This window comes from Agelaius tricolor, unplaced genomic scaffold (genome assembly GCF_023055355.1).
Source record: "Agelaius tricolor isolate 1412-34295 unplaced genomic scaffold, bAgeTri1.0.p SCAF_29, whole genome shotgun sequence".
Classification (NCBI taxonomy): Eukaryota; Metazoa; Chordata; class Aves; order Passeriformes; family Icteridae; genus Agelaius; species Agelaius tricolor.
This window is the reverse complement of record NW_027269289.1, coordinates 8,284,852-8,309,186: the sequence shown is the minus strand read 5'-3', so window position 1 is coordinate 8,309,186 and position 24,335 is coordinate 8,284,852. Positions and strand designations below refer to the sequence as shown.

The 24,335-nt window shown below is 49.9% G+C and overlaps 1 protein-coding gene across 8 annotated transcripts in view; it reads right to left on the bottom strand.

Moving 5' to 3' along the window:
- CADM1 (cell adhesion molecule 1) overlaps positions 1-24,335 on the bottom strand; it is a 135,208-nt gene that overhangs the window by 26,614 nt on the left and 84,259 nt on the right. For all 8 annotated transcript variants that reach the window (XM_071449548.1, XM_071449550.1, XM_071449551.1 and 5 more), the window contains exons 2-7: positions 17,691-17,837; positions 16,653-16,805; positions 14,138-14,275; positions 12,291-12,446; positions 4,639-4,738; positions 1,676-1,848 (exon numbers count right to left, since the gene is read on the bottom strand). In XM_071449548.1, the coding sequence (XP_071305649.1) occupies positions 1,676-1,848; positions 4,639-4,738; positions 12,291-12,446; positions 14,138-14,275; positions 16,653-16,805; positions 17,691-17,837 (867 nt within the window). The remainder of the gene's footprint in view (positions 1-1,675; positions 1,849-4,638; positions 4,739-12,290; positions 12,447-14,137; positions 14,276-16,652; positions 16,806-17,690; positions 17,838-24,335) is intronic.

Sequence of the window (24,335 nt, the reverse complement as noted above, 5' to 3'; positions counted from 1 at the left end):
TCCCTCCCCATGCTGGACTTCTCCCTTTTAGATCAAGAGTTAAAAGGATTCCTTGTGCTGTCCAGAGTGGCAGAGCCCAACAGGATGGTCCCAAACGTGCAGGACTGGAGGTGATGGGGTGTGTAAAACCCTTCTGTGCCCATGAGCAGCCCTCCTCTACACGGACAACACACCTGCCAGATGCCTGAGCTGGAACCCACAGTCTCCATCCCCTGGGAACCTGCATCTCCTTCCAAGTAATGCTATCCTGGGTCTCCTCCTGGGGATTTAATCCCAAGAGGAAGCAACCCCAAGGAAGTCTTGCGCTGTCTATTATCGCTCACATCCAAAATGCAGAGTAATTATGTGAGATTTCCCACCAGCTCTAAACCTCAGGTCAGTAATGCTGGGGAGGTCCCCCCAGCCCTGCCTTGGCCTAGGATGGGTACACAGAACTACACCCACCCCACAGCTGCTTTATGGCAGCAGCTTTCATGGTCTCCATCTCGTGGGGAACTGCCTGTGTCCTATTCCAACTGCTCTGCTCTCTGCAACATTGGTTGTTTCTTTCAACACTGATGTAAACAAGTGGGCTTTTTATATAGTGAGCATGCAAATTACCAATCATAGATGCCTATCTAGCTTCATTTTGTAAATTGGAGTCTTGTGGAGCGAGAGGCACTACAAAAATTACCTATATGATGGGGTACATCAGTTTTGTATAAGCTCAAATCTGTCACTACCTTGAGTCCTTAGGCGAGTTTCTAAGACTGGGCTTAAAACCACTCCTGCAGAGCTGGCATTTGGAGAGGAATGGGAGGTTCTCCCCTCTTTGACTGGATCAACTACCAGAGAGCTCAGACTGCAGAGCTTCAGGTGGCTGTTGCATGGAACAAACTTCAAACCAAGTTTCTGCCCCACCTGAGTGGAACCGTAGCATTGTTCAGGTCAGAAATGACCAAGACCCACCAGGAACTCAGCCCAGCCACACACAACCGCCCTTGACAGAGAAAGTTTAAATATGCAGCCCAAGGAGCAGCTCTTCATTAAACTGGGGGATCGCTTTGCAAGTGCCTCCTGAATCTCCATTCCATGGAACACCTCACGGCAGGAGCATGAGGTTCACAGCAATGCCAAGGTAACGCAGAGGAAAGGAAGAATTGAAGCAGGTACTTAAGAGCGCTTTAAAAGATGCTGAGGCATGTTTTAGTGTCTGCCCAGCCACGCAGACAGGCTGAAGGCACCTCATTCCTCCAGTTTATTTACTGCTTTGTAATTATTTGGGGATGCTGGCTGATTAACTGGCTAGTGAAAGGCTCAGAACCCCTCGGACCATTGCTCAGGCCACTGGAGGAGGCGCTACCAGAAGGACAAGAAATCAGTGAGAAGTCCAAGGAGAACTGCGCAGTTCTCCCCACGCCCCTGCTCTGGCTGTTCCTTAGGCTTCTTCACCTGGCAGCAGGGGTGGGAGCTCCCAGAGCTGGGGCAGGCTCTGTGCCCGATGCACGCACCGAGAGCCCCGGCAGCACCCGGTGCCTTCCCAGCCCCTGCCCAGCCCAGCACAGCGTCGGGGCGTCAGGAGCTGCCTGCAAATCTGGCATTGAGCAAATGTTAAGTTCTGTCACAGCTTTCCAAGCAGGGCATGTTGCAATTAGGTGTAAAGGAGTCTAGAAGAACGGTGGTTTTTCTCACGTACCGTATACAAACAGCATGTAATCCGCATGTGATTTCCCCACCGCGTTGGAAGCCTCACAGCGGTATGTACCATTATCTGTTTTGTTTAGGTTACTAATGAGAAGGTTTGAACCAGACACTACAACGTGTTGAGGCATCTCATCATCTACTCTTAACCACCTCATGTCCGTAGGCCTACAGAGGAGGGAGAAAAAGAAACAGTCACATTACTATTTTCCTATGGTCAAGATGGCATCTTCAAAAGTTCATCCACAGACAGAAAGCCCAAACCAAGAAAAACTGTAAAGAAACAACACATACTTTTTTGCACTACTCAAGCCCAGATGCTGTCGGGCTTCCTCAATTTAAATTTATTTAAACCCAACAGGAAACTGTATCCAGAGCTTAAATTTTCTGAAAACACTAATGCAAGCAGGAAGAAAGTTCATTAGTGGTTAATCATTTGCTTACTCAGCAAACCTGAAAGCTCTGAGGCTACAGACTCAGTGTTCATCCACGGGGTGCTCTGAGGGCAGAGCTGGACAGCAGAACAAGCAAGGTTTTGTCAAGTTTGAACCCTTCCACAAGCTGCCAGGGCCCCAGTGACCTCAGCAGGGGCTGTGCTGTGCACTGAGGGAGTTCCAGCCCTTCTCCTGTCCCCCAGCCCGCCTGGCAGCCCCTTCCTGCATCCCACACTGATGGAACCCACGTGGGCAGGGGGTCTGCATCATTCAGGGAATGAAATGAGCCTGGGCTGTTAGAGCTGGTAAAGATTGGAAGCACTGAAGGGCTTTGCAGGGGGAGTCTTTGGACTTTGTGGGGATGTTTAGCATCTCTTATTATTACGTCTTTAAGAGCAGTGAGGGGACAGATCAGCTCTTTCTCAACAAGAAAATTCCAGCATTGTTCAGGCCACTCAGCTCCTCTTAAAGGGGAGTTTCCTGCAGCACAGCACTGCTCAGCCTGCCTGGCTCCAAGGCTGGCAAGTGGGACTTCATGTTGCTGGAGGCATCCCACGGCTCAGGCTCTTCCCTGGGTCCAAACAGTACATGACAGCCATGCTGCAGAAGCTCCTGATGCTTCAACATCCCAGCCATGGATCCAGCACCAAGCAAACTCAGCTGGGCATTGGCTGACTGGTTTTGGACACAGGTTTGGTGTTCTGTCCCTCGCAGCCATGGAATCGGCACACGAGGCACAGTGTGGGCAGCAGGAGCTCCTGAGACAGCCCAAATGCAGTTTGACTTTGGTAGGGGTGGGAAGGGTTTGAATGCTCCTGGCTACCGTTTCTAAAGGGCTCTTTGTGCTGTGGAGTCCCCAGGTGGTACATGACACAGCAGCTGCTGCTCAGAGAAGTGTCCCTGGATGCCTCACAAGTGACCATTTCAGCATCTTCTCACTTCTGTCATAATTTTAGGGGGTTGTGTCTAATCTAACAAAATATCTGTATTAATACCAAATAGAAATTTCTCCTCTCTAGTCTTTTTTGCCCTCTGAGCTTCCTTCCCCCAATATTTATGTTGCCAAATTTTGCACAGAAATTACTTTGCTTAACTGGAGAAAACTCCCCCTTCATCTAAAACCCCTGTAAAAGATTTCATGAAAACTCTTTGTCTTAAAAAGATAGAGCCAAACCCAGCTGATTATTTTACTGTGTATTTTCTTAGCTTTGGGAGACCCAGGTGAAGTGACCTAGAGAAGCCAATTCCCAGCACATCACCAGCACCACGAAACGTGCAGCAGCAAGCTGCCAGGGAGATGTGTCTGTCCTATTTAACATGGGAATGTCTTACTCATAGCCTGCAAGGAAAAAATGTAGAGAAGCCTGTTCATTAGATTCCCAGGTGACAGCAAATGGGAGGCACTGCAGGTACCCGGGGGAGCAGGAATGCAGAGGGGCTTGGCAGGCTCTGAGCAGGGAACAGCTACTGAGCAGAACTCAGCAGGGACGTGCCAGCCCCTGATGCACGGGGAAGGGACTGCCCTCGTGCCCAGCAGAACAAACTGGGAACTGGGAATCAAGCGAGTACTATGGGAACCAAGAAAATCCTGTGGATGGGGATGCAGGCTGGCAGGGAGGGAGGATGAGGGCAGCCTGAGCCTCCTCGGCGCTGGTGCCTGCCCTGCCCACAACGCCGAGCTGGACGGGCTCCAGCTCCCCACGCCCCAGCTCTGGGCACACTGCCAAGGAGGCACTGACAGATCTCAGGGATGTTTGCAGAAATCTCATGGACATGATGAAAATAAGGAAGGATAGTAAATACTTGACAGCCATAGATCCAAGTGGAAGAGAAAGTATTTTGAAAAAAAAAAAAAAATAAAGCCGACAAAACTTAAATTAGAACAGCAATGAAAGTGTGAGAAAATCTACCCTCCCTTGCCAGGATTTTCCTGATGCATAAATTTCTTCAACTGCCTAAGAAAGCCTCAAGGGCTTGGCAAGAAGAGGAGAGAGAATAAAACTGGTATTCTATAAAAACCACACGAGGCACCAAGGGGAAGCAAAACCATCACACAGTCAGTCTGAGCAGAAGGACGGACTGCCTTACCTGGGGATCCAACCCACTTCCCCAAGGGCCCAGTGCTGTGGTGCTGGGGGGTGTCCACACACCGGCACCTCCAGGGGCCACAGCTGCAGCTCCCAACCTTGCTCTTGCAGATTAACCAAACCCATGATTAATTGCAGATTAGTGCCACCCAAGCCATTCCCTGGGGGAAGAGGTGTCCAGCTGGGAGCCTTGCCTTGCTGCACCCGAAGGCTGCTGCATGGTGGCCAGGAAGAGCTCTCCTAGGAGCTTTCCAGGGGAAATTCCCTGGCCCATTAGGTGCACAGGAATAAATGCAAGTCCAGCAGCTGTTTGGGTGCAGGAAGCATCTCTCTCCTTCGCTCTGGGACACTGTCTTCACAGCAGAGAATGGCAACAGGAACAGTGGCCGCACAACGTCCCGTCACCACCGGCCCACCCTGGGAAGGGTCCAACTTACTGTGGCTTTCCAAAGGCCGTGCACGTCAGCTCCAGCGGCTCCCCTTCTCTCGTCAGGCCTTGCAAGGGGTAATTCTGAGAAACCCGCACTTGAGGCTTATCTGCAGGACACAAAACACGCCAGGTGAGCCCCGGGTCGTGCCCCTGTGCCCGCTCGGTGCCGGCAGCGGGAGCGGCTGGGGCTGGCGGCACCGCGAGTCCCCACGGCCCCGTGCTGCCCAGGAAGGGCCCTGCTGCACAGCTCGTCCCTGAGCTGGCTCCAGCTGAGAGGAACTCCTTCGTCCTTGTGCTGAGGGGAAGCTGCAGAGACTCGCGGTGCCCAGGATGGAAGGGTGGGGTACCAGTGATTCCTGCACCACGGCCCCAGAGTCCACGAATGCTAACTGTGCTGGACAAGAGATGCTGGTTAGAGACACAAACAGAGCCACAGCCACCCCTGCCTCTGGGTAAACAACAGGAGGCTGCGTTTTGTCCGGATGAAGCTCCTGTAAATCCTACAATAAACAGAGAATTAAAGCATGGATAGTTAGGGAGCCAACTCAACAACACTTTAGTAAGACCCTGCAGGAAAAAAAGAGCCAAAACCACAAACCTAGAGTCCACAATTAAAAAATTCATTACCTCCCATGACTGAAACAGAGATTAAAAACGCAATCTGAGCTGTAGCTAAAACATTATCAGTGCAGGAAATCAATTCAAGGCTACAAGTGCCATTAAGCCACAGATATTTTTCAGGAATTTACTCAACTGTAAGGAACAAAGGAAGGAAAAAAATCAGTATGCATAAAGGTTGAAACCATTTAAATGTTTCTATTTCCTTTGAGAGTAACTGCTACCCAAAATATTGGCTGGCTGCATTTTATTAACTGTGTTTAACTCATTAACATGCCTCCTATGGAATAATAGAGATTAGGAAAAAAAACCCGCGTGTCAGGATTTAACCAATTTAAACTCTCATAATTTTCAGTAATGGAATAAGCTACACAAGTAAATCCTCTCCTGAGATGACACTACCACAACATTTCATCAACTAATCCCTGTTACAGATGCTTCCTGCAGCTCTGGAGCTGGGGTGTCCTTGTGGGCTGGGGGTGCTGGCAGCACTCTGGGGTGTCACCAGCGGAGGGGACAAGTCCCAGGGCAGGACAAGTTCACCCTGGTGTTATGCAGCAAATAAATCACCTGCCACATCCTCGGCACTGAGCTCACCACTCCCGTCCACAATTCCCACCCCACGGCATCTGCTCCCCACTTCTGATGTGCTTGCAGCAGCACCACCAGCCCGTGCCAGAACGTGGATGGTGTTATATCCGTGCTGTGGGAGGAGCAGGAAACATCCCAGCCCAGTTTACTCAGCACACGGGGACTGAAACACCTCCTTTAGCTGTCTGCCTCTCCTGCTGCATCCCCTTCCCATTAGGTAAGTTTAGTGTTTCTAATGAGCTGTTTACTAATGACAATTACTTATGGAAATGAGGAGGAATACACCCAGGCTCACTGTACTGAGCACAAACTGCCAGCTCCACGAGCTCCCACCAAGCTGGGTGAGCCCTTCCACTGCCACTTTCCCAGCCCCAGGAGCTTCATCAAACCAAGAGTGGCAGTGAGGTGGACCCAGCCCATTTGGATCCAGGCACTGTGGAGGTGTCACCTGCAACAGGAATCTGGGTTTATCAGCACATGTGTCAACACTGCTGAAGCCAAGAATTCCCAACAGAGTTACCACAGCAAAGGACTTGTCAGCACGCTGGGAGTTACAGAGGGCATTAGGAAAATGTACCTGAGCCTGAAGGATGCAGAGGGATCAGCAGCTGGACACTCCAGAGGACTGCCTGGCATTAGGCTCACGGCATGAAAAAAAAATTCCACTCAAGAATCTGGAGGGGCAGTGGTGCCTTTCTCCCTTTGTTTAAGGACGTGCTTTTAGACAATCTTAAATTCTACTTGCAGTGCTCACACCTGCCTCACAGCAAGTCAGTGTATTTCCTGCAGATGATGGACTCGGAGCGCAGGTTTGTGAAATGCCGAGCGCCCTGGGACCCCGAGCCCGGCTCCTGTGACATTTAGCAGCACACGGACAGAGCTCTGATGGGCTCCAAGGATGCTCCAGCCGTCTGCCCCTGCTCCACAGGACATGTTCCAGCAGTGCTGTCTGCAGCTCTGTGACGTGGGGTGATGACCACCTCGGACAGTAACACAGGACACCAGGCAAGAAGTGGCAGCTTTCACCAGCGCCCGAAAATCCTCAGCTTGGAACTTCACAGCATCACACCACTGGATTGTTACATAGAAATAAACACTTGCATCTGTGCACCCGAGGCCCTGCATGCTCCATGGCAGCCAATTAGACCCAACAACCCACAGCTATTTCCTACTACGCCTCTTTCTAGCAGTTTAAAAAAAACAGCCTCGTAATTTAATAAGGCACCTTTATTAAGCTAAATTCATTCAAAAGCTCAGAGTGATATACAAGGTTAAATACCAGTCGTCTAAAGGTTACACTGTAGCAGCAGCCAATTTGAAAAACTTATTACAAAGCCATTCTGTGTTTGATGAGATTTCTCTCACAACAGGCATGGCGCGTGCCCATGCACCGGGGTCTGTTGGGGGCTGCAGCCCCAGAGGCACCATGCACCCCAAAACCCTCCCCTCCCCTCAGGATGCCACTGGCCACCGAAGCCAGTACCCATTGACTTTCACAGCTCTCAAGCTCCGTGCTTGGGAGCCTACCAAACCACTCCAGTTATTCTGCATTTGTCCCAGTTCTTCCTTTTTTAGCTGCTCGCCCCATTTTTGTGCCATCAGCAAAGATTATTAACAGTGACTTTTTAAGAACTTCAAATGCTTCAACTGAACAGCATCAGGCCAAGCACCCAGGCCCCTGCGTTCCCTCTAAAAATACCAGCACTGCTGATTACTCCCTAATGACTATCCTTTGAGATCTGCCAGTTAGTGATTTCTTAATCCATTTAAACATGCACTTCATCGATAATGCTTAGATGTCATTAATCAGCCGAGATAAAACATTACACCAAGTTCGGGGCCTTACAAAAGCTTAAGCCTATTATTTCCACCCGTTTCCTTTCATCAGGCCAGCCCAGGCAGGCGAGCTCCTTGCCCCCAGCCTGCACAGGCAGGTTTGGCAGGGACGGCTCCCAGGGATGCTCTGGGGCTCGGCCGTGGGACCCTCGCTGAGCACCCCTGGGCACAGCCCAGCGCACCCTGCCCAGAGGACACGCTCCCCGTGGGGCTGGAAACAGCCAGAAGCTCTTCCCAAGGGTTGGGAAACCAGCGCGTGGCGCTTTTGGCAGTGCCAGGCCCCAGCCAGCAGAGGAGCGGCCAAGGTGGGCTCTGCCAGTGCTTCAGCCGAGCAGGCTCTGGCCCCTGCCAGGCGAGGAGCGGCCAGGTCCAAGTTTAAAATCCGTTTTCTGATCCCTGCGCGAATTGCTGACGTACCTCCTGGCAAACCTGACGCCAGATGGCATCCCTGGGAGCAGCACCCGCGGGCCAAGCCACGTTCCTGCCCACCGCAGGTAAATCCAGCCTCAGCATTTCCCAGATAATGCTTAGCACATCTCCCTTCAGGTGGGCATTGCTTCATCCAGCTCCTCATCCCTGCTCTCTTCTGTGCCAAAGAGAGCTGCTCAAAAAACTGACTTGTGGGAGTCTCTGATCTCACTCAGGGAAGAGCAGGAAAAATGTGTTTTTCAATATTAAAAGGAGTCAGCAAAGTTAACACTGATCCTCAGGTGTAAACAACAGCTACCTTTATTGCAATATCCAGTGGGGCTGCTGATCAGGAATGCGCTCTGCGTCAAAGCCAGCCCAGCCTGGCAATCCCCTGCCTGCTCCTCACCTCTGACAAGGACGAGAGGCTGCACTGCTGATTTTCAGCCAAAATACAGAAATCTATTCAATAAATAGATCCCGTGTCTAAAATAAGGAATGAGCAGGACTGGCAGATCACAGCTTGTCTGGAAGAGCCTGTCAACCCCAAACACGACTCTGCAAAATTCACCCTTAACGAAAGCAATTTAATCATGTTGCTTGTTGCAGGAAAAGGAATGCCAGAGCCCGACAGGCATTTTGGGGATAAACACTTCTCTTTTAATATTTAAGCACACTCTGCTGCTTAATGCCTGCAAATGGCAGAGCCCTGGTCGCCCCACACGCTCCGTGCTCCCAACAACATTCCTCCGAGAAAACCTTATTAATGAGCTCACAAACGAGCACCCAACTGGGAAATGTCACAAACAAGAGTGGCTAATGCCCCAGAAAATCAAATAACTGAACACTCGGCTGATTGTGGTGCTTTTCATATTCACTAAAAGAAAAAAAACAGCTTTAAATCAAAGTTTCTGAAGGGGTCAACACCTCGCTGAACAAAACAACTCATTTATTCGCTTTTAGCGATCTCCAGATGATAAATTACATTGATGTTAATAACTTCACTGCAAACTATGCAATTAATATTTGTACTGGACGGAAATGTAAGGATTACTGGAGATGCAGCAGAAAATGTATGTGGCTGATTTTAAACACAATTGGGCACAGAAAGTTCTCCTGTCGCAACAGCAGAGGCTGCAACAGGACTCCACTGGGGCAGGCTTTAGAGGTACACAAGTAGGTATTACAAAAATGAATGCACAGGTAATTATAACTTCAGAAAAGGACAAAAAGCCAGCCCAGAGAAAAGGCCAAACTCCAGGTCCGACGCTCGCTTCCAGTGTCACATAATGAGAGCAGGAAGGGCTCAACTCGCACGTCTCCCAGAATATCTGGTTCCATTCAGCTCCTTAACGACATTTTAATGCATTTTGTTGCTCCATTTCCTTTCTAAAATTACACCCAACGCACTGGTCTCCCATCGCTCACTGAGGGATCCACAGGAACGCAGCGGCTGCAGCAGAACCGGGACATTCCCACTCCAGTGCCACCGTGCCTGCCAGGGCTGAGGGTGCTCCTCAGGCATGGGGTGCTGTGGCCCCTGTGAGGGCAGCACGCTCTCAGCCCAGCCCCGCTTTGCTTTTGAGAGGGGCTAGGGCAGGGTTTCACACATGTCACCCTGCTCGTTCACAGAGATTTCTTGTCAGTAACACACCCTACAGCCACGGGAAGGCATTCACCTCCAACTTCACCACGGGCCATGCTGTGCCAGGGCAGATATGCAGCAAATGGCTTACTCCATAAATAGGACAAGTTAACACCCAGCATTGTTGTTTTCTGCTTTTTTTTCTTGGAAAACAAACCCCACAACTTTTTAGTTGCATCTCAGAAAAAATATCTCCCTACTCTGAAATTTAGTCAGACAAAAAATACCTCATTATCTGAGCAGGCTCCATCCATCATCCTCCTGTCCTTCCCCAACACATTTCATGCTCCAGTTGGATACATTAAGTGCAGAGAAATACGACATCTGCTGAGAAAAACATTTTCTTGTGCCCTGCTGATGTTCTGAAGGGGCGGATCCGCTGTGCCCATGAGGGGAGCAGGCAGGATTTGTGGGGAGAGGAACATCAGAGCAGAGAGTGGAACAGGCAGCCCAGGTACTGAGCTGCTGCAGGGAAAGCAGCTACATCCACACGGGATGAGCCAGGAATTCCCAGGGTCACTGCAGCAGAGAGCTGGGAGCCGGGTGCCTGCAAGGACACGCCATGGACAGTGGAGGCACGGACAGGAGCTGGGGAAGCATCCCCTGCTGCACATTCCACATCCAAAATCAACTGAGAAGGTGTCAGTGCAGGAGCCTAAGGGCAGAGCTCTGTGGGAGCACTGATGGAGACGCCTGTGTGCAAGGACAAGAGGCTCTTCCTCCTGCCACACTCTCCCACTGGCCAACAAATCATCACTGCCAGACAGCAGAAGCTCCAGGGTAAGAGTTTGCTCTGAAACTGCCTTTTCTTCAAGCTAAAGCCCTGCAGCAGGGATGAAATGCAGGTGTCTGGCCAAGCTCCAGACCATCGAGCCACAAGGTCACAATGCAGGACAAGTTCTTGGGCTGGGGCTCCTCTCTGGCCATCTGCTGCTGCCCACTCAAGGAACAGACTGGGCTAACGGGGTCAAGTCCCCACATTGGAACGTAATTACTTTTAACAAGCTCAGAGTTTAAATCAGAACATAAAACCAAACCAGTCTGAACTCCCTTCTCCTGCTCATCCCCGTTCCCTCCCGAGGAGGATCCGTGCCTCATTCCCACAAACAGCTCTGGAACAGCCCAAGGAGATGCAAAAATCAGCAGTAAGGGCAGAAACCTGTGCACAGGATCCAGCAGGGCCTCCAGTGCAGGAGCTGAACAAAGAACTGTGCTTTAGGGGTGCTTTGCCCTCATTGCATGGGCAACCCCTAAGGCTGCAAACCGAAGTGGCCAAGGAGGGATTGATTTGAGGAAGAAGAGATGAAATGTTTGCTTTATTCCCCCCGAAACAGTGGCACTGTCCTATTCCACCAAATCACCAGGATTGCAGAGAGATTTCTGAGAGGAAGCCTCAAGGTTGTCCAATGCCCTTCCAGCCCAGTGAGTTCCAATCCCCTCACACAACAGGGTAGATGGCATTTCTTGCTCTTCCCCGTTAAGTATTTGATCACGCCTCACAAAGGTGCTAATGTATTATTAAAGCTAATGGAGCTCTGCAAGAAATGTTAATGGACATTAAGTTTGCATAAATGAATTACACATTAGCACAGTCGCAAGAAATCTCGTATCTGTCAATTTAGGCAGTATCTGATCATTCCTGTTTTCCTCATTACAGGAACATTACTTCCCGCTAGTTTCGGAGATACGAGAATTGTAACCAAGATGTTCATAATGAAACTACATAATGAAGCAGATGAAATAAATAATTACTAAACTTCCTCTCCTCCTTTCAGTGTGATGTAGTTGAAGGGACCCTACAAAAACAAGGGCTTTGAATTGTCTCAGGGCCTGGCTTTCCAAGCACACGGCCTCGCTGTAGGGACCACCCCACTTTGCTTTTGGGAGATGTTTCAGAATGCAGGGATGCATGTACACACTCCAAAATCTCCACCAGGTGCATTTGGGACCACAGCTATTTCCAGGTACCTGCTTGCTGCTGTCATGTACAGTGGAGCAGGTCCTAAGGGAAGTGAGATGCATTATTAACAATGAACATGTCAGGAGCAGTACAGGAAATAGGCTGGCTTCAATCAGTGCTGCTACTACAGATTCCACAGAGCTCCATTCTCTGATGTACAAATCCGGCCGATGCTGTATGTTCACAGTGCACAACACTGGGTTTCTCTTGCACAATACCCAGTTTTTTCCAGTAAACTCGCCAGGGTGGCCAGTTCCTTTGAGAGGGAGAAACACTTTTCAGAGGTAAGCAGGTTGCTAGAAGAAAAATACTCAGATTTAATCTGTTCTGACAATTAAAAAGCCAAGCCAGAAACCTTTGATGCAAATTCTATGTACAGAGAGTTATTTCATCAGAGAACAAAGTATTTATGGTATCAGAGAGGGCTGGGAAAGTCGTGGCTTCACCCATGAAGTCTTTACCTTACATTGTGTTTATGATTCCTGTGTAACAGGATAGAATCCTTATCGATGTTGGAATTTGACCGTGTAGGAAATGGTTGCTGAACTCCCAAGCACACAGTTTTATATATATGAAGAGAATGAAGGGTTCTGCTACTCACACATGACTTCCAGGTAACGCTGTGTCTGCAAGTCTTTGACAGCAGGGTGATCCACCAGGCAGATGACGGGGACGCCGTCGTCCTCGCGGCCCACCTTCAGCAGGAGCTGGCTGGTCACCGTGTACATGTCCGACCATCGCTCCACCTCCGACTTGCCTGGGCAGGGAGCACAGGGGCAGGGAGTGAGGGCAGGGGGAGCACCCTGCAGCCAGGCCGCCTCCCTCCTGCCCACCCTCCCTTGGGACACCCATCCCCTCCTCTCTGCCAGCCTCCAGCCAAGCAAAGTCCGCGCGATGTTACTGCAACGATTAACACCGTCCCCAGATCCCCAAACTCTTAAATCAATGAGCTACAAATCCCCTCCCACTCCTGAATCAACAATCAGCTACAAAAGCGATTTAACAGATTAAATTAATTAAAAGCAGCATGGATAGGTGGGAGCATTCGGCAGTGCTCTGTTTGAGGGAGGGGAGCCCAGCTCGGGACTGGCTGCCTGAGGGATGCCGTGATGGAAACAAGCAGGAAGACAAGACAAAACGAGACGAGACAAGACAGCAGAAAAAGGATTTTCCCAGGAACTCAGCAAGCGCCCGCTGACAGCGCAGCTCCGCTCTGATCTGTGCCTCTTTATTTAAGAATTCACAGGCAAAATTGCTAAGAGTAACTTGTGTAGCAGAGCCCTTCCAGACACCAAATATTGCTGTATAATATATGAGAGTGAAACAGGTGACACATGCAGACACCCCTTGATATTTGGAGGAAAAGTTTTCCATGGGCAAAGCCACACTTCCTGTGATTCACAAACTCACAGCCAAATGTTTCAGTCTCTACTCTGTTAAAAAAAAATATCTGAAGACTGAGCAGGGTAAGGAGGTATTACATGAAGCTCAGCATTCTTCCCAGGGAACTCAAAGCTGGGATTCGACTGCTAACACAAGAAAACTCAATCAAGAAGCTGCACAGCTCAGGCAGAAAGGGACAAACACTTTGTCCTGCTGCCCACTGGTACGGTGAAGGGAACCAGAACGGGATCATTAACTCCCTGCACACCACGGCGCTGGGACACAGCAGGGCAGCACTGCACCAGGCAGCAGGTTTGCATCCCACCTGTACCAGCATCCTCCCAGCATGTGGCCTGCTCAAATGCTCTGAAGTGCTGGGCTTAAATAGAGGATTTTATCCTGTCCTTGCAGGGGAGTGGGTTTGAAGTAATGAGTCTGGACTTCTGCAGAGAGTCCGTCAGCGTCTCAGACTGGGTAAAGCACAAAGGTGTTGTCAACCAAGCTCACATCTACATGCAGACTTAAACTAACAGCGTGTCACAGGCAATCAGAGTCAGTGACTTGAATGTGCAAGTACTGGGAGCCACCAGACTTCAGGGAGTCAGAGAAACCCATCTTAGATGAATATTCAACTGAACACAGGGAAAACACTCTACAAACAAGGGAGAGCTAGACATGAAGGTGAATTGCAAATTTTTCCAGCCCAAAGCGCAGACGATCCCTCTCGTACCTGAAACAGGGCAGAAAGCTACACAAGCCATGCAAAATGAATTCAGTGCACAGCCCTGGGCTCCTCAAGGTCACCTGCAGTTACAGCAGGACTCCAGAACCCGGCACTCGAGGCTGGCAGGTAGGCAGAGGACCAAATGGAGTTCAGCCCCCTGTGTTAGGGAATAATCTGTCTGCCCACACAGCCCTTTGTTCCTCAGCTGGTGCTCAAAGAAGCTCGCTCTACTTTTCTTACTTTTTTTTCCCCTTAAACTGGCAGCAGAGAACAAACACCCAGCGTTACATAAATCACTTCAGCTCCCTGAACAAAGCAAGGGACTGAGAGGACACATCTACCCGTTAGCTCCTTGTTGCCTTTGAACCATCTGATGGTGGTGGCTGGTCTGCTGGCCATGGCAGTGCAGTTCAGCTCGATCTCCTCTCCCTCCACGGCGGTTTCTTTCTCGATATCAATTACCAAATTGCGTGGTGGCACTGGAATGGAAAACGCAACACAAACCAGATGAAAAAAAAAAATCTTTTGATCGCTAACACAGGACAAAACCTTGAGGAAAACCTGTAAAATCTACTGCAGGAAACAAGCAACCAGCATTTATTTGATCTTTCAATCAATCAAACCCTTTGATAGGTGGTTTTGCAGTAATTGGAGTGAGCACTTTCACTCTCCACCTAATAATCACCGCAGTCTCCCAAATTATTACTTATCAGGGCTGTAACTTTCTGTTCCCTCTCCCAGGCAGGCACGGTTCCAGGGAGAGCCGCAGCCTCCTGTGCTGCTCGGGTGTGTGCTGCTATTTAAAAATCCAGCTTGACTCCGTGCACATTTCCTGACTTCTCTGACAAGGAGAGGAAACACAAAAGCTGACACTTGGCACTGCATTACTTACCAAGCCTCTAACCTCCACGGCAATTTTTCTCTCCTGCTGTTCAGCTCCAAGGCTCAGCCGTGAGCATGGAAGCAGGCCAGCAAACATCAACCTCATTTAAGATGCTCGAAAAGCCACTGAGCACAAGCCTGGAGTGGAACAGCATCCCTTGGGAACAGCTCTGCCCCCCATCACACCCCCACAAACCACCCCAAAACCATCCCAAAGGGAGGAGGGAGCTGGATCTACACCCAGCCCCAAGTGCCACATCCTTTGGGGTGGAAGTGCCACATCCTTTGCCCAAGCACACATCTTCCCTAGATCTGGAGTCTCCCAAAACACAAAGCTGGAAGATTGTATGCAATGAAAAATCATCCAGTAATACTGAGAAAGAGGCTGTAACTTCAGGGGTAACAACCACTGCAGCACAGCCCAGAAATTGGACAAATGAGCTTAAAAACTAAGACACGGGAACAAGGGAATCTCTTTCCCATGAAAGTACCAGCAGCAAGGCAAAACCCAAGAAAAAGTGAACAGCGAGAGCTCTTATGGCAGAGTCACGGCTTCAGAAAATCCCAGAACTTCCAAAGGAAACTCAACTTTGCTCTGATCAATGTGATTAAGCAACTGCACAGTTCAGATGTGACTCACAGGTCTTAAAGCTAATGAAGAACAAATATGTATAAATACCATCCAGATGATCAAATGGACTAATTAGTCACTTGTGGCTTCTCTCTAAAAAGAACAGAATGAGCTACATATTTGAGACTTTCACATGTTCCAATTAAGCATGAATAAATCTACATATTGTGTCACAGAAGACATGAAAGTGCTGAAGCGAACGTGCAGCTCCCCCCGAATGCCAGCTGCAAAGGGGGACACCTCAGCACCTCCCTCTGCCCTCCCGAGCTGGCAGCATCACAGGCAGGCCAGAAAATCAGTCCTTGATACAACTTCAGCTCTGGCAAAGGCTGGGTGATGGCCATGAGATTTTTGGTGGGGAACAAGCTCCTGGGAGGGGCAGCCACCATGGAGTACCACTCCTCCACCCTGGCTCATTAGCTCCCCTAATTAGGGAGCCAATAATAGAAAAGACAGGCAAGACAAGCCATCCCTGGCGCCACAGTGCCCAATCTCTCCATGCAAGTACTAAGACCCCTCCTTCATCTTCTGCTGATAAACCTCCCTCATCCTTGCCTGCTTCCTGAGCTGAGGTTTGACCCGAGAACATGACAAAGGTGACAAGAAACCACCTCCTTTATGGATGTGGGGGAAAGGCAGCACACACTCTGGCCATTACACAAAGGCTTCTCAAAAACAACTGAAGTACAAGGCAAGAAAACTGACTTTTCCCTCAGTTCTAAAGCATGATTCATGCTTAAAAAAAACCCAACAAAAACCTGCATTATGTCTCCCACTTGAAAGACACACGGCGCTGGCTTACAGGTGAATGAAATGAGTATTCTCCTTTTAAACACCTTCTCAGCATTGCCAGCAGTGAAATCAAATCCAACAAACTGTTTTTGCCTGTGCACGATTAGAGGCAGGAGCTGGAAGAGCTTCCTGTGCCTGTGAGCACTGGAAGTGCACGGAAACTTTGAAGGTGTTGATAACTGTAATAGCAAGAGTAAAACTGCTTATAAACATCACTTAACAACGCAGAGAAACCTAAGACCCAAATCTCATTAAGCAAAAGAAGGAAGATTTAAACTAATCAGTAAGTGAGATCTTACATTAAGTCACCCTCCCTGATTCAGGTTCTCCCACTAATAGAGCCTTAAAAGCTGCTGCTAATCAGCAGGAACTGCTCAAACAGAGCAGCTGCTGTCACTGCCAGCACTGCTCCCGTGGCCACACGTGCCTGGCCACCAGCACTCAGGGTTCAGTCCTTGTTTCCATCCCCCTCCAGGCGGCTGGAGCCCTCCCAGTGCTGCACAGAACCCACCCCAGTGGCCCGTGTGTGCAGGGGCTGCAGGGCTCCTTACCCAGCACCGTGATGGTGGTGTAGATCTCCTGGGGCGGGTCGGTGTACAGCTGGCAGAAGTACCTCCCTTCGTCGGAGATGGACACGTTGGTCAGGGACACTCGCAGCTCGCTGTTGGAGAAGTTCACCAGCTGGAACCTGCTGTCCTTCAGGGCTGTGGGGCAAGCACAGACTGGTGGCTACACACAGAGGGGCAACGTCCCCTTCCCACCACAATCCCAAATGCCCACAGACAGCAGCACGTCAAGGTGAGCACCCCTGGGCTCCTCATTAGCTGCTTCCTACCTTGAAGCTGGACCTACAAAATCTTTTGGTTCTCAATAATCAACATGAGCCAATCACAGGGCACAGCATCAAATCTTTGGACACAGTTTTATTACCAGGTGGCTTAGGGATGTGTAGGTGAAATGCTTATGGTGTCTATACAGCCCCACCACCAACTGCAGGCACTCAGGGACAGCCTAAACGAGGAAGGAATTGGGAGAAGTAGAATTTAAAGCTTTTTTCCTGTCCCGTTGCTTCCTGGGCAGAGAGGACAGGCGTGTCCCCACAGTGACACTAACACAGACCACTTAAAGTGTCTCACTGCAGCCACTGTGGCACTGTCACCACAGGGCAGACATAGCCACTGGACATGCAAGTGATGAGAGATTTCTGTTTGGGTATAAAGCAGCACAGATTGTCCTGAAATTTCCAGTCTTTGGTCTGAAGAGATTACTCCTGAGAGCGCTGCGCTGTCTCGGTGTCGCCCTGCTCAATTTGTTTGTGTCAGCTAAATATTTGGCATTCAATTGCAATTCACCCTGAATTACAACAATCAATTCCCATTGCAAAGTAAGATGCTCTGACTTTTAGAGGGGACTGTGAAGTTTTCCATTAAGGGGAAGATTATGATTGTCTATCTCACCTACCTGCACAGAACCAGTGAACTGTAAGTGCCCAGCACTGCACAAACAGGAGGGATCTCAGCAAATGCCGTGTCCTGAGCCCAAGTGAGGCACAGGAGGAGTCATGACCAAAGGAGGAACCATAAACTTACGCCTGAAATCTCTGAAATAGATGGTCTGCCTGTTGGGGTTCAGGAGCTGGATCACGGAGTCGTCGCTGTTCTTGACGCGGCAGCTGATGGTGGCCACGTCCCCCTCCACCACGGTCACATCCTCTGTCACCAGGTTCTGACCATGACCTGCAGGACACAGCAAAGCAGGACTCAAGGGCAGAAATGACACCAGTGGGTTTCACTTGGGAATGAAAAGCTCCACACCACCAATGGAGGAACATCAGCCAGTGAGCCACTGACTCTGGGTCCCCAACCAGCTGGTAAAGGAGCAATGAGAAAGGAGCTCTGTGATGGGAATAGAGGAAGAAGGACTGCTGCCCCACACAGAAACACCAAAAATTCCCTTTCTCTCTCAACAGAAAAATCTTGTTAAATTACTCGAAGGAACAACCCTCTGTAAAAAGCACTCATCCTTTGGAGCAGGCAGACTTCAGGGAATCAGTCCTTACCCACCCTGTGTAATCAGCAGGTGCTATTAATGTCCAGAGGCAGGGGAAAAAAAGGATCCTGTGCAATTATGGCGTGGGAGCCTTGTAATCATTTACAGGTCACCACCCCAAAACTCTCCTCCTAATGAGGCGAGGCACGCTGAGACATCTGCCCTGAACACCAAAGGACACGGGGGACGGCACTGGGAACTGTGCCTTGCATTTCAATTCTTCCATAACTCCTGGGAATCAAAGTGGGAGAGGTACTGAGACTTTGATTGGCAATGCTCCAAATGAAGCCAGGATGCCACAGGCTGGGTGCTCAGAGAATCCACCAGAACCCCAAAAACGCAGGACTGGGACAAAGTCTGCACACAGGAAATCTGGGGATCATATTTAAACCCCAGTTTTTCTCTCACCCTGCATGTCCTTCATTTATCTTTCTTTCCAACTTGCCTTTACAACTGACATCCCTTGGAAACAAATGTTTGACAAAAAGGTGCATAAGAGAAAGAGAAAGATTGATAAAGCATCAGACTCCTCTCCACACCTGATGGGCAGAAAGCTGAAGTCTGGGCACATTTTTCTGCCCTCTCAGTATAAATTTTAGATAGATTCTCCAGACTGATGAACTTTGAGGAGCAACAAGAAGATTTACTATCAAACAGTAACACCCATATTGGAGCACAGACAACCAGCCCCATTCAAGAGGGGCCTGTCCCAGACCTCTGCCTGGCTCCTGCACCACACTCTGGGCATCAGGATGAAGCTGGTCCTGCCCAAAGCCCTCTGATCAGAAGATGAGCATTCAGCCACCCCAACACACTACCAGCACCCTTAATGTGGTGTTCTTGAACCTTGGGGACACACGTTATCGGCTGGACTCAATCTTAGAGGGCTTTTTCAGCCTAAATGATTCTGTTCTCAAATCCCTAACCACTGTGCAGACCCCAAGGGCCATCACAGCAGAGCCCTGCCCTGCCTGTGCCACATGCTGCCCTGGAGGTGCTGGAGCAGCCCTGCACAGCCACAGCCAAGACCCGGCATCAATGAAATCAAACATCTCCAAAGTGGTTCAAGCAAAAATATTAAACATTACTAACTGCTTCTGGGGAATAATTTTATCAAACCCATTCAAAACAAGGTTCTTGCACAAGGATCAGCTTGATATGTTCTCATAAACGCAATATTCCCTACAAATCATTAACAAAGCTATTAAGATTCGATTTCCATCTAAGCAATTATTGCCAGCATATTTTTTTACATTTACTTTAAAAGACTCAATCCTATTTTCAATTCATTAAACTGTTCCTTGCGTTTACTGAATTTTACATCAGCTTAGAAGACTATTTGAATTAATAAGAATTACAGTAGAAGTAATTTAGAAATAAATTATTTGAAGTTCAAGCCACTGAAGCTTTTCACACCGGGATGCTGCTGCTGCACGGAACCTGCCGATGGATGGCTGCAGAGTCCAGCGCCTCGGCCTGGGCTGGCAGCAGATCCCTCTGGAGAAGGCTTTGATGCGGGTTCACCGTGGGCAGGGAGCACACGAGGACACGCTGAGCCCCTCCATGGCTCAGAACAGCCTCAGCCTCCCGGGCCCTGCCTCTTTGTTCTCCATCAAAGGGCGCCTGCCCAGCCCTGTCTGCTCTGCTGACCCCAACGTGCTGCGCCAGCCACGGCGCGCACCCTCCCCGTGCTGGGGCATCGGCTCCTCTCTGCTCCCAGCAAAGCTATTTCCACGAGCAGCAGCAATTACCAACTGGAAATTGAACTGAAAAGCAAGAACTCTTCAGACCCATCCTCATTGTCAACACCTCGGCAAGTTTCTCAGTAAATATTTACTGTCAGTGTATACGTATTTTGAGGAGCATTAAAGTACACACACACACGCAGCGTGACAATGTTTTGGAACAGAAAAGGACAGTCTTGGGGGGGCAGATGAAATTTATGGACTCAACAGGGAATCTCAGGAGCTAAGAAAAGCAAAGGAAAATTACTGTTGAGAACCAACAGTAAATCCTGGCAATGCTTTGGAGGGGCACAGCACAAGCGGATCCAATGGAAAGCCCCAAGAGAATGATATGGGACAGATTTTCATCTATCACATGTGAAGGGACTGTGACAGCACAGTGTCCATGTATCAGACCAAAGCTTCCTGCTGGGACTCCAACACAAGGGACAAATCCTCATCCCACAGTGTGATGGACAGACACCAGGACAGACAGAGTCCAGGACTGGGCTCAGAGCCTTGGAAATCTTGGAGCACATGGGATTGCTCCAGGGAGTGGAGGGAGGGGAATGGGAACAGAAAGGAAGCCACTTTCTGGGGGGAATCTCTGGGGTGAGCTCCTGTCTAACACCTGCACCGGTGTCAACAAGCAAGGGAATCACCCAAATGGGTGTCTGCAGTGCCAGGAGGGAAAACACAATGTGTGCTTCCTTCATTACCCAAAGCAATTCTCCAGCCTCATTTACTGAACCTCCCTGTGAAGGTGAAAAATGACACCTTGTTTTATACTTACTGGAAGGGGGGTGAGGAGGGGGACACAATGCTGGAGGGATGCTTTGGCTGCAACCTGTACAATTAATTTCTGCACTTGTCTCCCTGCCTTAGACCACTGCAGTCTCTCCTCTTAGGGCTGCAGACACACACAGACGAGTAAATTGTGTTTCAAACAAGTTCCCCTCAGCTGGACACAGCCCAGGGACCTTGGCTCATATTCAGCGGTCACATTTAAAATCAATTCTTTCTCCGCTTGTAGGACACTGGGCTAGAGGGAAGCGTCAGGGAGAGAAGAGGAAAGATTAAAAATACGTGCTGGGGAGCATGGTTTTTCAATTTCTGTGGAATTTCTAACCACAGGTGCCCCAGCGTGAGCTGCAGCCCTGCTGGCTCAGTCTGCAGGATCCCGACACAAATGCTTTCCAAGGAAGAGGGGTTTTCATTACACCTGAACTGTGTAAGCCCGCAAACCTAAACAAAATTCCTCTTAATAGATTGAGTCAGGAGAAACAACTCACACAGATACACAAACTGCCCACGTGCTCAAGGAAAAAAGCGACACTAAGCTCCATTCCCAGAATTAACACAATTTGAATGTCAACATTCATCTATCAGTTTCAAGTACCTAAAAGGAAATGTGGTGGTTAGAGCAGAGACAAGTGGGTTTATAAACACTGAGCATCCACCTCCCCAGAAGCTTTGTCTCCTTTGTGCTCCTTCTCCTCCCTGAGCTGCTCAGCTCCTCTGCTCTCTCATCCATCACTGAGAGCTTCATCTCTTGCCTTTAACACAAATATCACAGTCTGCTTTCCAGGAAGAGAACCAGAACCAGAGACTCTTGGTCATGGGTCGGACACAGGAAAAAGGAGGGGACCCAATTCCATTAACTAGCCTGCAGATCTGCCTCTAGGAGGGAGAGGAGAACTGCCAGGCAGAGCTGGGAGAAGCCACTGGAGCTCTGTGCATCCAGGCTCCAAGTCTTGAGAGACCGCTTTAAAAAGCTGCAGTCGTCACACTTGAACTTTGGAAAAGAACAGACAATCCACGCTGATTGTGCTGGCAGGGAAAGGCAATTGCTGCCGATGGAGTTAATTTCATGGCATCTTTTCATGGGCAACAGCTGGAGACCAGGCTGCCCAGGGAGCACATGGACACACGTGTGGCCCCAGTGCAGCAGGGCAGGGCTGCAGCAGGAGGGAACAGAATGCAGCACTCCCACCAAAGCCAGCCTGCATCCTCTGTGGGTGCTCACATGGACACACGTGTGGCCCCAGTGCAGCAGGAGGGTCCTGCAGCAGGGGGGAACAGGCTGGGGCAGAATGCAGCACTCCCACCAAAGCCAGCCTGCATCCTCCGTGGGTGTTCACATGGACACACGTGTGGCCCCAGTGCAGCAGGGCAGGGCTGCAGCAGGGGGGAACAGGCTGGGGCAGAATGCAGTGCTCCCATAGCCCCACCAAAGCCAGCCTGCATCCTCCGTGGGTGTTCACAGCACACCACAGGTGCTCTCACCCACTCCCAGAAGGTCACTGTGGGAGGCTGGGCTGCAGGGAGGGCAGGACAAGAGGCAGCTGCTGCCCCTTGCACTCCTGCACAGTCCCCAGGGGAAAACCTCCAAGGCCACGGAGCCTGGAGCCAGACCTGGCACCTCTGAGCAATTGTTCTGCCAGTGCCCTCACCCCAGAGGAAAATGTTGTTTTCCACCAAGGTTCACAACTAACCTTTTGCAACAGCAACTTTCTCTTCTAATAAGATGTAATTACCAGTTTTGTGACCCTGAGTCAAGCCTCTCTGAGATTTTTCTGCATTCAAGTAGCTCTTATTCCCTCTTCAGCATCTTCTCCATGGCCAGAAACAGACTCAGCAACTCCAATTCCCAGGCAAAGAGCTCTTCAAAAAAAGTGATGGTGGCAAACAAATAGAATTCTAGAAAGATCTCCCTTTTGAGTTAGTTCTGTGCAGGTCTGTCAGCTGCAATTCAGCACTGGGGAGTCTTGCCCATGAAAATTCCTTGCTGAGCACAAGGGGAACAGAGACTTTCCAGCAAGGTGCAGCTGAGCCAAACTGGGCAAGGCCTGCTCAGGGATGATGGGATGGGGTATGGCAGCTCCATGTCTCCCTCTGAGGCACAGACTACAGCAAATTGATACGGTAACGCTCACCTGGTATTTGGATTTTTACTTCCACATTTAATGCCTGTTATCCTTCCTTTATGCCGCAGCCAGGTTTAAGAGAATTGCTTTGAGGAAGGGCTCTACCAACTGAGACAACTTTGGTGTGCCAGGTTTGGGATCCCCTGGTGATGCTCAAAGCCCCAGTTTCCATTTAGGAAGGAAAACAGGAGGAGTGGGAGGAATTAGCATTCACAGAAACCGTTCCCAAAACGTTGCTTTCCTTGAGTCTCCCTGGCACTGTCTGCAGGGACAGAGCCACCAGGATCGATCTCATCCCTGTCACAGGCTGTGGCAGCCCCAGCAGTCCCAGGGACCTCTTTCCCCTCCTTCTCAGCACAGATTTTCTCAGCGCTTTCGGCGCCCGCTCCGCTCCCCGCTCGCAGTCACACTTCCCCTGAGCTGCTCTCCACACTCAGAGACAGTGTGCAAGATGGTGCTAAAAATTACTTATTGTGAGGAGCGAGTTTACGCTATGAAACAGCCACTTCAGAGAAATATACGGCAAATTCAAGCGAGTTCTGCACAGATATTAAATTTGTGGAGAAAAAAAATGCCATTGCCACCTTTATGGCTTTTCTGGCTTAAAGAGTAAGAATAAAAGATGACAATAGCTCCGAAATTACACTGGAGGCTGCACTGACTTTAAACATAGTGAATGTCTATGTGATGCAACGGCACCAGGGAATTCTTTCCACTGGCTGAAACCACAATGGTACAGGAACAAAAATCCTGTGTTATGCCAAATTAAAGTATTTCTTTGGATCTTAAGAACAAAATTCTTTTTTCCTGCCATGAAAGCCTCAGTGGCTGTGGCCAGAGCATGTTTCAGACTGAAGCAGCTCCTCTGCCCTCCCCTCACACTCCTCCTGCCGCCAATCGCCCCGTTGGTGCAGATTTATGATCTGTCACCTGGGCTGGGATTAGATGTCACCCTTGTCTTTCTATTACCCAGATATTGATAGATCAAACTCCCTGGCCATACGTCGCCTGTCCCTTCAAAGGTTACTGCTGGCGGACACTGGGGATCAATATCCATCTGCTCTGTCACTGACCAGAGGGACAAGTGCGGCGAGGGAGAATTCGGGATGGCAGCACGGGTCTGCTGCTCTGCACATCTCAGCTTTGTACTCCACATTTCTAATACATTTCTAAGGAACAGAAGCAGCTGCTCTCTTGCCTTTTTTCCAGCAGTTGATGGTCCATTGCCTAGACAGCAAAAGGTCACTTGCTAAAGACTGTCCTTCTCCCATAAGGTCAGGGGTTTATCCAAGCGTCCCCCAAGGACCCCGGTGTGAGCGGCTCCTCGGCCGTGCCAGGGAGACAGAACAAGACAGAACATCTTCTGGGGGAGGATCTGGGAAGGGGAGGCTGCTGAGGACTCTCTGGGGCTCTTGGGGGACACTGAGGGACAGAAGTGAGGGAGATCAGAAGAACAGGAAAGGGCCAAGCTGTGAGTGGCCCCTCAGAGGAAAGAGTCAGGTGCCCTTCCCTCGTGTTCCCCTTACATTCAGCC